Source organism: Macaca nemestrina, chromosome 6 (genome assembly GCF_043159975.1).
Source record: "Macaca nemestrina isolate mMacNem1 chromosome 6, mMacNem.hap1, whole genome shotgun sequence".
Classification (NCBI taxonomy): domain Eukaryota; kingdom Metazoa; phylum Chordata; class Mammalia; order Primates; family Cercopithecidae; genus Macaca; species Macaca nemestrina.
Genome location: NC_092130.1, coordinates 58,121,728 through 58,137,268, shown reverse-complemented (window position 1 = coordinate 58,137,268; position 15,541 = coordinate 58,121,728). Strand labels below are relative to the sequence as shown.

At 38.4% G+C, this 15,541-nt stretch overlaps 1 protein-coding gene across 1 annotated transcript in view; it reads left to right on the top strand.

Annotated features, from left to right (window-relative positions):
- Positions 1–14,453, top strand: part of LOC105463133 (zinc finger protein 475) — a 91,610-nt gene extending 77,157 nt beyond the window's left edge. Inside the window, exon 4 of the mRNA XM_071098553.1 lies at positions 14,434–14,453. Coding sequence (XP_070954654.1) covers positions 14,434–14,438 — 5 coding nt within the window. The 3' untranslated portion in view covers positions 14,439–14,453. The remainder of the gene's footprint in view (positions 1–14,433) is intronic.
- The last annotated feature ends 1,088 nt before the right edge of the window (positions 14,454–15,541 follow it).

Below are 15,541 nucleotides of genomic sequence, written 5' to 3'. Positions count from 1 at the left end.
TTAATTTTTTTTTTTTGGCCACTTTTATGTCTTCTTTTGAGAAATGTCTATTTGTGTCTTTTGCCCACTTTTTAAGAGGGTCGGTTTTTTTCTTGTTGACTAGAGTTCCTTATAGACTCAAGATATTAGTCCTTTGTCAGATGCATAGTTTGCAAATATTTCCTACATTCTCTAAATTGTCTGTTTACACTACTGGTTGCTCTTTTACTGTGCAGAAGCTCTTTAGTTTAATTAAGTTCCATTTGTCAATTTTTGGTTTTGTTGCATTTGTTTTTGAGGTCTTAGTCATAATTCCTTGCCTAGGCCAACATCCAGAAGAGTTTTTCCTGTTTTCTTCTAAGATTTTGATAGTTTCAGGTCTTACATCTAAGTATTTAAATATATATATATGTATATATTTGTAACACAACTGCACGTTCTGCACATGTAACCCAGAACTTAAAGTGTATATATATACACTTTATATAGTATATATATACTATAAAATATATAAATTATAGATATACTATAAAGTGTATATAAAGTATATATACTATAAAGTGTATACATAAGTATATATGCTATAAAGTATATATAAAGTATATATACTTTAAATATATATATTTATATAGTATATACATTTATATAGTATATATATACTATAAAGTATATATATATAAAGCATATATATATATACACACACACTTTAAGGTCTGGGTTACATGTGCAGAACGTGCCATTGTGTTACATAGGTATTCACGTGCCATGGTGGTTTGCTGCACCCATCAATCCGTCACCTACATTAGGTATTTCCCCTAATGTGACCTTTCCCCTAGCCCCCTACCCTGGACAGGCCTTGGTATGCAATGTTCCCCTCCCTATGTCCATGTGTTCTCGTTGTTCAACTCCCACTTATGAGTGAGAACACGTGGTGTTTGGTTTTCTGATCTTGTGACAGTTTGCTGAGAATGATGGTTCCCAGCTTCATCCATGTCCCTGCAAAGGACATGAACTCATCCTTTTTTATGGCTGCATAGTGTTCCACGGTATATATGTGCCACATTTTCTTAATCCAGTCTATCATTGATGGACATTTGGATTGGTTCCAAGCCTTTGCTATTGTGCATATTGCTGCAATAAGCATACATGTGCATGTGTCTTTATCATAGAATGATTTACAATCCTTTGGGTATATACCCAGTAATGGGGTTGCTGAGTAAAATGGTATTTCTGGTTCTAGATCCTTGAGGAATCCTCACACTGTCTTCCACAATAGTTGAACTAATTTACACTCCCACCAACAGCGTAAAAACGTTTCTGTTTCTCCACATCCTCTCCAGTGTCTGTTGTTTCTTGACTTTTTAATGATCACCATTCTAACTGGTGTGCGATGGTATCTCATTATGGTTTCGATTTGTATTTATCTAATGACCAGTGATGATAAGCTTTTTTTCATATATCTGTTGGCTGCATAAGTGTCTTCTTTCGAGAAGTGTCTGTTCATATCCTTTGCCCATTTTTTCATGGGGTTGTTTGTTTTCTTCTTGTAAATTTGTTTAAGTTCTTTGTAGATTCTGGATATTAGCCCTTTGTCAGATGGATAGATTGCAAATATTTTCTCCCATTCTGTAGGTTGCCTGTTCACTCTGATGATAGTTTCTTTTGCTGGGCCCCAGCTCTTTAGTTTAATGAGATCCCATTTGTCAATTTTGGCTTTTGATGCCATTGCTTTTGGTGTTTTAGACATGAAGTCTTTGCCCATGCCTGTGTCCTGAATGGTATTGCCCAGGTTTTCTTCTAGGATTTTTATGGTCCTAGGTCTTATATTTAAGTCTTTGATCTATCTTGAGTTGATTTTTGTAAAAGGTATAAGGAAGGGTCCAGTTTCAGTTTTCTGCATATGGCAGCCAGTTTTCCCATCACCATTTATTAAATAGGGAATCATTTCCACATTGCTTTTGTGTTTCAGGTTTGTCAAAGATCAGATGGTTGTAGCTGTGTGGCATTATTTCTGAGGCCTCCATTCTGTTCCATTGGTCTATATATCTGTTTTGGTACCTGTACCATGATGTTTTGGTTGCAGTAGCCTTGTAGTATACTTTGATGTCAAGTAGCGTGATGCCTCCAGCTTTGTTCTTCTTGCCCAGGATTTTCTTGGCAATGCGGGTTCTTCTTTGGTTCCATATGAAGTTTAAAGTAGTTTTTTCTAATTCTGTGAAGAAAATCAGTGGTAGCTTGATGGTGATAGCATTGAATCTGTAAATTACTTTGGGCAGTAAGGCCATTTTCACGATATTGATTCTTCCTATCTATGAGCATGGAATATTTTTGCATTTGTTTGTGTCCTCTCTTATTTCCTTGATCAGTGGTTTGCAGTTCTCCTTGAAAAGGTTCTTCACGTCCCTTGTAAGTTGTATTTCTAGGTATTGTATTCTCTTAGTAGCAATTGTGAATAGGAGTTCACTAATAATTTGGCCCTCTGTCTGTTATTGGTATATAGGAATGCTTGGGATTTTTGCACATTGATTTTGTATCCTGAGACTTTGCTGAAGTTGCTTAAGGAGGTTTTGGGCTGAGACAATGGGGTTTTCTAAATATACAATCATGTCATCTGCAAACAGAGTCAATTTGCTTCATCTCTTTCTATTTAAATACTCTTTATTGCTTTCTCTTGCCTGATTGCCCTGGCCAGGACTTCTAATATTATGTTGAATAGGAGTGGTGAGAGAGGGCATTCCTCTTGGGAAAGCTTCCAGTTTTTGCCCATTCAGTATGATCTTGGCTGTGGGTTTGTCATAAATAGCTCTTATTATTTTGAGACATGTTCCATCGATTGTTTATTGAGAGTTTTCAGCATGAAGGAGTGTTGAATTTTATCGAAGGCCTTTTCTGCATCTATTGAGATAATCATGTGTATTTTGTCATTGGTTCTGTTTATGTGATGGATTACATTTATTGATTTGTGTATGTTGAAACAGCCTTGCCTCCCAGGGATGAAGCCAACTTGATCATGTTGGATAAGCTTTTTGATGTGCTGCTGGATTCAATTTGCCAATATTTTATTGAGTATTTTCACATCAATGTTCATTAGAGATATTGGCCTAAAATTTTCTTTTTTTGTTGTGTCTCTGTCAGGTTTTGGTATCAGAATGACACTGGCCTCATAAAATGAGTTAGGGAGGATTCCCTCTTTTTCTATTGTTTGGAATAGTTCCAAAGGAATGGAACCAGCTCTTCTTTGTACCGCTGGTAAAATTAGGCTGTGAATCAGTCTGGTCCTGTACTTTTCTGGGTTGGTAGGCTATTAATTACTGCCTCAATTTCAGAACTTGCTATTGGTCTGTTCAGGAATTTGACTTCTTCCTGGGTTAGACTTGGGAGGGTGTATGTGCCCAGGAATTTATCCACTTCTTCTAGATTTTCTAGTTTATTTGCGTAAATGTGTTTATAGTTTTCTCAGGTGGTAGTTTGTATTTCTGTGGATCAGTGGTGATATCTCCCATATTACTGTTTAATGCATCTATTTCATTCTTCTCTCTTTTCTTCTTTATTAGTCTGGCTAGCAGTCTATCTTTTTTTTTTTTCTTCAAAAAATCAGTTCCTGGATTCATTGATATATTGAAGTGCTTTTCGTGTCTCTGTCTCCTTCAGTTCTGCTCTGATCTTAGTTATTTCATGTCTTCTGCTGGCTTTTGAATTTGTTTGCATTGTTTCTCTAGTTTTCTTAATTGTGATGTTAGGGTGTCAATTTTAGATCTTTCCTGCTTTCTCTTGTGGGCATTTAGTGCTATAAATTTCCCTCTAAATACTGCTTTAAATGTGTCCCAAAGATTCTGGTACATTGTGTCTTTGTTCTCATTGGTTTCAAAGAACATCTTTATTTCTGCCTTCATTTCATTATTTACCCAGTACTCATTCAGGATCAGGTTGTTCAGTTTCCATGTAGTTGTATGGTTTTGAATGAGTTTCTTAATCCTGAGTTCTAATTTTATTGCACTGTGGTGTGAGAGACGGTTTGTTATGATTTCCATTCTTTTGCATTTGCTGAGGAGTGTTTTATTTTCAATTATGTGGTCAATTTTAGAATAAGTGCACTGAGGTGCTGAGAAGAATCTATATTCTGTTGATATGGGGTGGAGAGTTCTGTAGAGGTCTATTAGGTCCACTTGGTCCAGAGCTGAGTTCAAGTCCTGAATATCCTTGTTAATTTTCTGTCTTGTTGATCTGTCTAATACTGACAGTGAGGTGTTAAAGTCTCCCACTATTATTGTTTGAGAGTCTAAGTATCTTTGTAGGTCTCTAAGAACTTGCTTTATGAATCTGGATGCTCCTATATTGGGTGCATATATACCTAGGATAGTAGCTCTTCTTGCTGCATTGTTCCCTTTACCATTATATAATGCCCTTCTTTGTCTCTTTTGATCTTTGTTGGTTTATAATCTATTTTATCAGAGATTAGGATTGCAACTCCTGCTGTTTTTTTTTTCTTTCCATTTGCTTGCTAAATATTCCTCCATCCCTTTATTTTGAGCCTATGTGTGTCTTTACACGTGAGATGGGTCTCCTGAATACAGCACACTGATGGGTGTTGACTCTTTATCCAATTTGCCAGTCTCTGTCTTTTAATTGGGGCATTTAGCCAGTTTACATTTAAGGTTAATATTGTTACGTGTGATTTTGATCCTGTCATTATGACGCTAGCTGGTTGTTTTGCCCATTAATTAATGCAGTTTCTTCATAGTGTCGATGTTCTTTACAATTTGGTATGTTTTGGCAGTGACTGGTACCAGTTGTTCCTTTCCATGTTTAGTGCTTCCTTTAGGAGTTCTTGTAAGGGAGGTCTGGTGGTGACAAAATCCCTCAGCATTTGCTTATCTGTAAAGAATTTTATTTCTCCTTCAGTTATGAAGCTTAGTTTGGCTGGATATGAAATTCTCAGTTGAAAATTCTTTTCTTTAAGAACGTCGAATATTGGCCCCCACTCTCTTCTGGCTTGTAGGGTTTCTTCAGAGAGATCTGCTGTTAATCTGCGGGGTTTCCCTTTATAGGTAACCCGACCTTTCTCTCTGTCTGCCCTTAACATTTTTTCCTTAATTTCAACCTTGGTGAATCTGACGCTTGTGTGTCTTGGGGTTGCTCTTCTCAAGGAGTATCTTTGTGGTTTTCTCTGTATTTCCTGAATTTGAATGTTGGCCTGTCTTGCTAGGTTGGGGAAGTTCTCCTGGATAATATCCTGAAGAGTGTTTTCCAACTTTGTTCCTTTCTCATTGTCACTTTCAGGTACACCAATCAAATGTAGATTTGGTCTTTTCACATAATCCCATATTTCTTAGAGGCTTTGTTCATTCCTTTTCGTTATTTTTTCTCTAATCCTGTCTTTCTTTATTTCATTAACTTGACCTTCAATCACTGATATCCTTTCTTCCACTTGATCGAATTGGCTATTGATACTTGTATATTCTGCACAAACTTCTCATGCTGTGTTTTTCAGCTCCATCAGGTCATTTATGTTCTTCTCTACATTGGTTATTCTGGTTAGCAATTCAACTAACCTTTTTTCAAGGTTCTTAGCTTCCTTGCATTGGGTTAGAACGTGTTCCTTAGCTCAGAGTTGTTAGTTATTACCCACCTTCTGAAGCCTACTTCTGTCAGTTTGTCAAACTTATTCTCCGTCCAGTTTTGTTCCCTTGCTGGCAAGGAGTTGTGATCCTTTGGAAGAGGAGAGACGTTCAGGTTTTTGGAATTTTCAGCCTTTTTGCGCTGGTTTTTCCCCATCTTTGTGCATTTATCTACCTTTGGTCTTTGATGTTTGTGACCTTTGGATGGGGTCTTTGAGTGGATGTGCTAATCCTTTCTGTTTGTTTTTTTTCCAACAGTCAGGCCCCTCTGCTGCCACTCTGCTGGAGTTTGCTGGAGGTCCACTCCCAACCCTGTTTGCCCAAGTATTACCAGTGGAGGCTGCAGAGCAGCAAAGATTGCTGCCTGTTCTTTCCTCTGGAAGCTTCGGCCCAGCAGGGCACCTGCCAGATGCCAGCCAGAGCTCTCATGTATGAGGTGTCTGTTGGCCCCAAATGGGAGGTGTCTCTCAGTCAGTATACACAGGAGTTACTGACCCACTTGAGGAGGCAGACTGACCCTTAGCAGAGCTCATATGCTGTGCTAGGATGTCTGCTGCTCTCTTCAGAGCCGTCAGGCAAGGACATTTAAGTCTGCTATAAGTCCCTGACTGGGGCTGTTGTCTTTTTTACAGAGATGCCCTGCCCAGAGAGGAACAGTCTGGCAGTCTGGCCACAGCAGCCTTGTTGAGTGGCAGTGAGTTCCACCCGGTTTGAACTTCCCGGTGGCTTTGTTTACACTGTGGCTGTAAAACCGCCTACTCAAGCCTCAGCAATGGCAGACGCCCCTCCCCACACCAAGCTCCACCATCCCACGTGGATCTCAGGTTACTGCTGTGCTGGCAGTGAGAATTTCAAGCCAGTGGATCTTAGTTTCCTGGGCTCCATAGGGGTGGGACCCGCCGACCCAGATCACTTGGCTCCCTGGCTTCAGCCCCCCTTTCCAGGGGAGTGAACGGTTCTGTCTTGCTGGTGTTCCAGTCACCACTTGGGTATGGATAGAAAAATAATAAAAAATAAAAAATAAACTCCTGAAGCTAGTTCAGTGTCTGCCTAATTGCTCGCCCAGTTTTGTGCTTGAAACCCAGGGCCTTGGCGGAGTAGTCACTGGAAAGAATCTCCTGGTTACAGGTTGTGAAGACCATGGGACAAGCACAGTATCTGTGCCAGAGTTCCTCAGGCTCAGACCCTCATGGCTTTCCTTGGGTAGTGGGGAAGATTCCCTGACCCCTTGTGCTTCTCAGGTGAGGTGATGTCCCACCTTGCTTTGGCTCACCCTCTGTGGGCTGCACCCACTGTCCAACCAGTCCCAGTGAGATAAACTGGATACCTCAGTTGGAAATTCAGAAATCACCCACCTACTGCATTGATCTTGCTGGGAGCTGCAGACCGGTGTTGTTCCTATTTGGCCATCTTGAATCTCCTTCCACATCTAAGTCTTTAATCCATCTTTAGTTAATTTTTGTATATGGTGATAAGTAGGGGCTCAGTTTCATTCTTCTGCGTATAGCTAGCCAGTTTTCCCAGAACCATTCTTTGAATAAGGGTGTCCTTTCCCCATTGCTTATTTACATCAATTTTGTCAAAGATCAGTTGGTTGTAGGTATGTGAATTTATTTCTGGATTCTCCATTCTGTTCCACTGATATCTGTGTCTATTTTTGTACCAGTACCATGCTGTTTTGATTACTACTGACTTGTATAGTTTGAAGTCAAGTAATGTGATGCTTCTGGATTTTTCCTTGTACTTAGGGTTACTTTGGCTATTTGGACTGTTTTTGTGTTTCCATACGAATTTTAGAGTAGTGTTTTTCTAGTTGTGTAAAAAATGACATTGGCAACTTGATAGGAATAGTGTTAAATCTGTGGATTTCTTTGGGCAATATGGGCATTTTAACAATATTTATTCTTTCCCTACATGAACATGGAATGTTTTTTGTCATTTGTGATTTTTCATCAGTGTTTTGTTCTCCTTATAGAGGTGTTTCACCTGCCTGGTTAAATGTATTCCTGGGTATTTTAATTTTTTATGACTATTGCAGATGGAATTGAGTTCTTGATTTTGTTCTCAGCTTGAGTATTGTTGGTACATAGAAGTGCAAGTGATTTTTGTACATTAATTTTGAAGCCTGAGACTTCACTGAAGTCATTCATCAAATCTAGGAGTTCTATGGAGGAATTTTTAGGGTTTTCTAGATATAAGATTGCATCATCAGGAAACAGAGATAATTTGACTTCATCTTTTCCAATTTGGATGCTTTTATTTCTTTCTCTTGCCTGATTGCTCTGGCTAGAACTTTCAGTTGAATAGGAGCAGTGAGAGTGGACATCCTTGCCTCTTCCAGTTCTTAGAGGAATTGCTTCCAACATGATCACATTCAGTTTGATGTTGGCTGTGAGTTCGTCATATATAGCTTTTATTATTTTGGGATATATTCCTTCAATGCCTAGGTTGTTGAGGGTTTTCATCATGAAGGAATATTGAATTTTATCAAATGCCTTTTCTGCATTGATTGAGATGCAGATGATCATATGGTTTTTGTTTATAATTCTGTTTATGTGGTGAAACACATTTATTTATTTGCATATTTTGAACTATCCTTGCATCCCTGTGGAAATACTCTTCTGGTGGCAACCACCAAAATAGCCTCAGGGCAGAGTCTCTTCCCTCAGTCTAGAACAGACAGTTCTGCAGCTTGTATGCCCTCTATTGCTGGAATGCTGCTTCTCTGTGTAGGGAGGGAGAGTGGGGCCCTGCCCTTCATGCAAGCCTAGGCAGAGTGGGATTTTTCAACAGCGGGTGTAGCCACCATGAAAATCACTGGAAAGTTCATATCTAAGTGCACTTAAGCTGACCCTGAGAGGGGAAAGCCTCTATGTGTCTGCAACAGTGGTTGGAGAAGCAAGAGGTGACCCCTATTCCATATTTATTCCCAACCACCTTCAGCAATCAGCACCACACCTGAATTTCCTTTGTCCCAAAGGGAGACTTTGGTGGACTGCACTACTCCCTCTTCTAGGAGTACCCAGTGCTGTAGGCTAGATGTTTGGGAATCCTGTAGCTTCCTGGGGAGCAACTGGTCCCCTGTGGTTGCTAATGTCAGAGCAGGTTGTGAAATATATTTGCAGGGCATTTGGTAATGTGGCAACACAAGGGCTAAGGTTCCCCCAGCAGAGGAGTGGCCCACAGAGGTGCACAACCAGTACAGCACCTACTGTCTCTGTTAGGGCCTGAGCAGAATGTGAGTGCACCAGCATGAGCTGGCCACATGGTGCTCTGCCCCTGGGAAGTTCCTAAATTGCCACCAACAGCTTGCCTGGGGTTGCAAGCGTAGAGGGACTCCCTGAAAGCAAAGCAATCAGCAGTGTGTCTCAAGAGTGAGGGGAGCAGGGAGGTACCTCCACCTACCATTTCTGTGTGATTCTGAGTTCCTCAAGGGTTAATCTCTGCCAACTCTTGCTGCTTTACTTTTCTGCATCCCAGCTTCTTCCCATTGGCTCTCCAATAGGTCCTGGCTGCCTTGCCTCAACTTTCCATTTGGATTAGTTATTCACCTGTAACTTTGATCTTTCTAAAGACAACCGCCATCTGACATCCCTAGTCAACCATGTTAAGCAAAATAACATATTAATCTGAAATATATTGTAACTACATTGACATTATTTGAAACATTGAGCTCTCATTGTAAAGACATAAAATTTTCTCTCAAAGTAATATATTCTATATTCCATAAAAATAATTTATAAAAGAAAAAAGAAATATGAGGTGCTTCCCAGAGTGTGTGCATGTGTAGGGAGACATAGCTAGGAAGAGAGACCCCTAAGGTACAGTTTGAGAGCCCTAAGTGAGAGAAGTGAAAGATGGGAGAGATGACAAAGAAAGGGGAATATTCAATTCAATCTTGGCCTCCTCACCACATCACCTAGCTTTATCCCAGCCATTAGGTGGTAGGATATGGGCAAGAAATATCAGTAAAAAAATGACTAGAAGAGAAGAAAGGATCTGAACCTGTGTCATGCCAAGCCTCAGTTTCCCGTCCATGTCAAAGTCTAAAGGGAGTGGGTGGACAGGTGGCAGATAGCTGACATAACACTTGGGCGGGGGGGCGCATAGACAGGTGAAAGATGGTTTTATTCAGCAGCTCTCTTATACTGTCTGCCTTTGTCTCAGCTGCCTGCTCTGACTCTGCAGCTCCTTCTGCTTCCACTCCTGCAGCTACATTCCCTGGCCTGCAAGGCCGGCTTTCCCTTACAGGGTGAGCAGCTTCACATTCTCTCTCTCAGCACAAGCCAAGCTGTGCTGTATGTACAGCATCAGTAGGGCAGTTATACCTTTTACAAACAATAGTGGCTCAAAGTTGGGTGATGCACCTTCCCATGTTATGGCTACATAGCAGTGATTATATTACAAGTGGAGTTTTATGCCTGCACTCTGAACTGGCTGAGTCACTCTGGCCCTGATGTCGGCCTCGGCCTATTGTTGACCACAGCACATCCATATACCTTACACTGTACGCCCTAGGCCAAGGGAAACACAGGCCTTGGATATACAGGTTATACATATAAGCTTTGGGTACATAGGCTCAATATACACACACAGGCTTTATACCTAAATTTTGGGCACACAGTTTTGATATAAAGGCTCAGCACACAGACCTTCCAAGCTGGTTGTGAAATATCTAGTCATGTGTGTGTGTAGAAAACACATGTTTATAGACCTGTTTATGAGTTCACATGAGTAAACAAACACACATGAGGGAATTAAGTGGATGGGACAAACGTAAGCAAGGGATTCTGAAGGGAGAGACAGAGAGAAGAGGATCCATCAATAAAGATAATGTGGAAATTATATATGCAACTTTGTGTGACATGATCTGAAAAATATTAGCTGTTATTTAGAAAGTTCTCACTTTTCAAAAAAAGACTGTATTCACAAAACTTAAGAACTGATAGTTCAAAAGAAAAAAAAGACTCCTGAATGCCTTCCTATATACCTTAATTGAGATTATGAAAGAATGAATTAGGATTGTATTCAGGAACCATGCCAGTACAAAAAAGAAAAAGAATAAAAAGTCATACTATACTGAACTTCAGTAATATTTTGGCATTATTTAGAAAGTACCTCATATGTTACTCCTCTGAATAAGTAGGCTTTACATACAAATTTTGAGTGTAGGTGTGTTCACACTTTTAGGCTAAAGACTTTATAGGCTAAAGAGAGTGAAGATTATAAACTTTTGAGTTTGTAGTACTACAAATAAATACTTGCACAGTCATACACACTAACTCTGGCTACAGGGTAATATGAATGCCACAGGGTAATTTAATTCATTACTCTCTGCTACTTTTACTTCAGGTGTTCAGTTGTGGACAAAAAGGCTCAAAATAGTCAAACTAGTTTTGTTCATGGAAATAGTCTGAAACAAGAAAACAAAAAATCCAAGGACAGTTCACGTTAGATTTCTAAAATCATCACAATGCTAAACTATAAAATTTACTTTTCCAGGTATAAACCAGATGCTACAAGATTATTTTAAAGTATTTTCTTTTCTGTAAGGACTTTTCTTTCAATATATTCTCAAGATGACATACCAATGATTCACACTTGTGTTGAACACATTCCAAATATCCTAAGTAGGAGTACGTACCTTCTAACAAAAATCAAACAAAGGCTTTTGAGGGTTTATGTAACTGGTGTTTTATTGAGAGACATTTCTTTTCTAGCATTTCAGGAGAACTCCCTGAAAACAAGTTAAAATATACTAGGAATATTATTATTAAGAAGTAATCAGTGATATTAAAGAAAATTTAGTAGGAAATATTTTTATTTATAGAACACTTAATCCTTATTAGATGAGATAATAGTCAGCTCATCGCAATAAAAGACTTTCTGTTGGAGAAAACAGGTATGAAATAGCTGGGGAAAGAAATTTGATAATATCATAAAATATATGAGTCACAAACCCCATTTTTTAGTAAACTTAGATGTAGCCCAAATGTAACAGTGATTAATATATATAGGATGTCAACTTTATAGTCAGGTTGAACAGAAGTAAATTCAATTTTATTGGACCATAAGTAAACCTAAGAAAATATCTGGACTTCTTTCCCAAAACGTGTCATTCATTCTGTGTCCTAAAAACAAATAACAGAAAAATACAGTTTACATATATATGTAGCGAACACAAAGCTGATTGATCATCATTATACAATGTATATGTATTTAAATCATTATGTTGTACCATTCAAATATTTTAAATTTTAAAAATGTTAATTAAAAAATTTAAATTAGAATCCATAAAGCTATGAGTAAGGCTTTGATAGTGTCTTTGTGTTCCATCACAAGCAACACTGTAAACCCTAAACGACGGGAAAGCTTGACTCCATCAGTGACCAAAAATCCATTATGGGAAGAGTAATAGGGAAAACAATTATACAGTGGCTGAGACATTTTTCTAGGTTAATTGGGATGTGACATTGCTATAGCAGAATCCTCCCTCCGACTATACTTACTAGTTTCCAATGACTACAGCAAAAAAAAAAAAAAATTTCACCTTGTGACCTAGGAAAACAGTATATCTCAGGAGAATAACCCTGACTTTCTGCTAATTTCTTCCATACCATTGAGGCATTTGCTGATAAATGCTGGGGAAAAGCTTCTGTATGTTGTCTAATGTGCAATTATCATAACCTCATTTGGAAAAATCTCCAGAACCACACCCATGAGGACCCTCCCCATATAAAAACACCCCCACCTCAGCCCTCTCTCTTTTACTATTTCTCCTTCTCTGCCTCCTCTTCATCTGGGGCCCTTCCTCAGACTTCTGTTTCCTTTCTCTCACTTCCTTTTAATTTTTTTTCTATCTCTTGTTCTCCTCCCCATGTTTTCTTCCTCTTTTTCTCTATTTCTTCCTCCACCTTCTCTATTTCCTCATCCCCTGACCCTTCTTTTGTCATAGCTTCCCTTCTCTCTATTCCTCTTGTCCCTCTCTCATCTGCTTGGGTTAGTCATTTGAGATTCCTTAGGATGGATACTTTGGGGATGGATGTGTCTCCAAGCATATTTTCTGCAGAGCCTATTTCACCAGCTCTTCACAGGGGTCACATCCTTTGCCCTACCACAGGCTTCATCTTTGGTTCATGCTGACCCTTTGTAGTCCAAACACAATTCCCTTTGAGGATGTAGAGTGGTTAGAGAGATAAACACGTTATTAGAAATCAAAATCCTATTTATTTATTGTCATCAGAAACACGTTTAGGCCAGATTTTCAAAAGCCCTCCCTTTTCACAGCCTCCCATTTTTAAGGTTCCTGCTTGATTTATGCTTAAAGTCAAGTAATTGTTTCCTGCAAAAAGGTAAAAAGCCAATCTGCTCTCATAAAATTGAACGCTGTTTCTTTGAAACTCTTGCCAGAGATGTTGGTGGAATTGTTCTATTCGTCAAGACTCTAAAGATCAAGAGAATGAAAATCTTTAGGAGAAAACAACAACAACAACAAATGCAATGCTGTGTCTACTGTCTCTAATGGTTTAGATAGATGTTAGAGCCAGCAACTGACAGCATCGATGAATTACCAGGGCTTATATATCAGAGATGAAATGGTTAAAGTAAATTATGTTTAAGGCATGCAAATACATCATCCCCCATTACTGTTTAATTATATTAGTAAATAGTCCACAGTCAGACTCTAGGAGAAAAAGCCCTTTGGATCTGTGTTTGTGGGTGCTTTGTTCATAAAGTGAATGCAAACATGGCCCTATGAATTCACAACCTTGGAACGCAAATGTTTTCCCCCATAGTAACACTAACAACTGTCTGAAAAAGAAAACTGAGCTGCTGGATTATATACCCACAGTTCCCCTCTTTTAAAATTTTGTTTGTTTCTTACACTGTGAATTATTTTACAATAGAAGTAGGAGTTAAAAATAGTACTTGTCTGTGTCGTTCTTAACAGAATTTCAAATGCAACCAGTCTCTCATCCTACTTGAATCAGACAAAAAATTATTGCTTTCATGTGCTCTTACTGAATCCTATCAGCTGTTTCCTGATTCACAATTTAGTATGTGATCATGACATTCTTATCTGTGATTAACCCAAATTAAAGTTTACCTTGTCCTCTTTTTTAGATTTTCTTATTGGATGAAAGAGACATCCTTAGCATTCAGTGGGAACTATGTTAATGAAAATGACCCTAGCCAGCCATCCTGGCACTAAATATGTGTGGTTTGCTAATTACAAAAGGAAAAAAAAAAACCTCTATTATGTCAGATTAAACTCTTTATCCCTTAACGAGCAGCAAGCTCAGAGTTTCTTTGTCTGAAGGGTGTCTTCAAATCAATTGTTCTGCATCAGAGTCCAGGGAATCTGATTTCGTACCTGAAAATTTCAACAGAAACTTATATATTTATATATAAATAGAGATTTATATTTTGAAAAATATAAGAAATATTTTAAATAGGTAAAGGCATGATCTGAAAATGAAACAATGCCAGTTTATTGTTTAAAGCGTGTTAAGTATTCAGTTTCAAGTAATATATATATATGTGTGTGTGTATATATATATATATATGATCTTGTGACATTTACATTTGTCCAAACGATCATAAAAAGTTTATATTGGAAAGAACTAACTTTAGAGGCCATAATAATGGTTCTCAATTTCAGTTTGCCTCAGAAGCACCTGCAGGGTTTGTTAAATAACAGATCATGGGCTCACCCATATTGTTTCTGAGTCCATAGAATTTGCATTTCCAATATGTCCCAGGTGATGCTGATGTTGCTATTCTACAAGCCACACTGTGAAGAACTTTGACCTGGTTCAACCCTCTTGTTTTACAGACTAGAAACCTACAGTTTCAGTACATTGTCCAATGCTAAACAACTTTTGAATGGATGAGGTAAGAAAAGAACCTGGTTCTTCTTGCACTCAGTTTAATTGCTGATTTTCCACACCAGTGCTTCTCAAGCTCTGATGTGCATACAAATAACCTGGGGAACTTTTCAAAACACAACCTGTGATTCAGTTGGTCTTAGGGGGGGGAACCTGGGCTTCTACATTTACAACAGGCTCCCAGGTGCTGTCCTAACAGCTGGTCCACAGACACACTTCAAGTAGCAAGGTCCTGCACTGTGGTATGCAATAGTGTTGTCCTTTTTATTTTAATTATTTACACTAAAAATGTAGGACAGATGTTCTTTTTTTAATAGACCATTTTTAAGAGCAGTTTTAGGGTAACAGCAAAATTGAGCAGAAGGCACAGAGATTTTCCATACACCTTCTCCTCCCTGACCCACACTTCCACAGCCTCTCCCACTATCAACATCCAGAATCATGGTGGTACATTTGCTACAATGGATGAACCAACATTGACATATGATTATCATCCAAAGTCCATAGTTTACATTAGGGTCCATTCTTGGTGTTGTATCTTCTGAGTTTGACAAATGTGTAACGACATGTATCCACCGTTATAGCATAATGCAGAATAGTTTCACTGTTCTAGAAATCCTCTGTGCTCTGCCTCTTTTTCCTTTCTTCACACCTAACCTGGCAACCACTTATCTTTTTACTGCCTCTACAGTTTTGCCTTTTCCTGAGTGCATATAGTTGGAACCAGATTATGTAGCCTTTTCAGATTCACTTCTTTCATTTAAAAATATGCATTTAATATCCTCCAAGTGTTTTCATGGCTTGATAGCTCATATTGTTTTAGTGCTAAATAATATTTTATGGTTTGTATATACCACAGTTTATCCATTCACCTAACTGAAAATATTTTGGTTGCTTCCAATTTTGAACAATTATGAATAAAGCTGCTATAAACATCTGTGAATGGGTTTTCCATGAACATAAATTTTCAATTCATTTGAGTATATACCAAGGACCATGATTGTATAGTAAGAATATGTTTCTTTTTGTTTAAAAAAAAAAAAAAACACAAAAAAC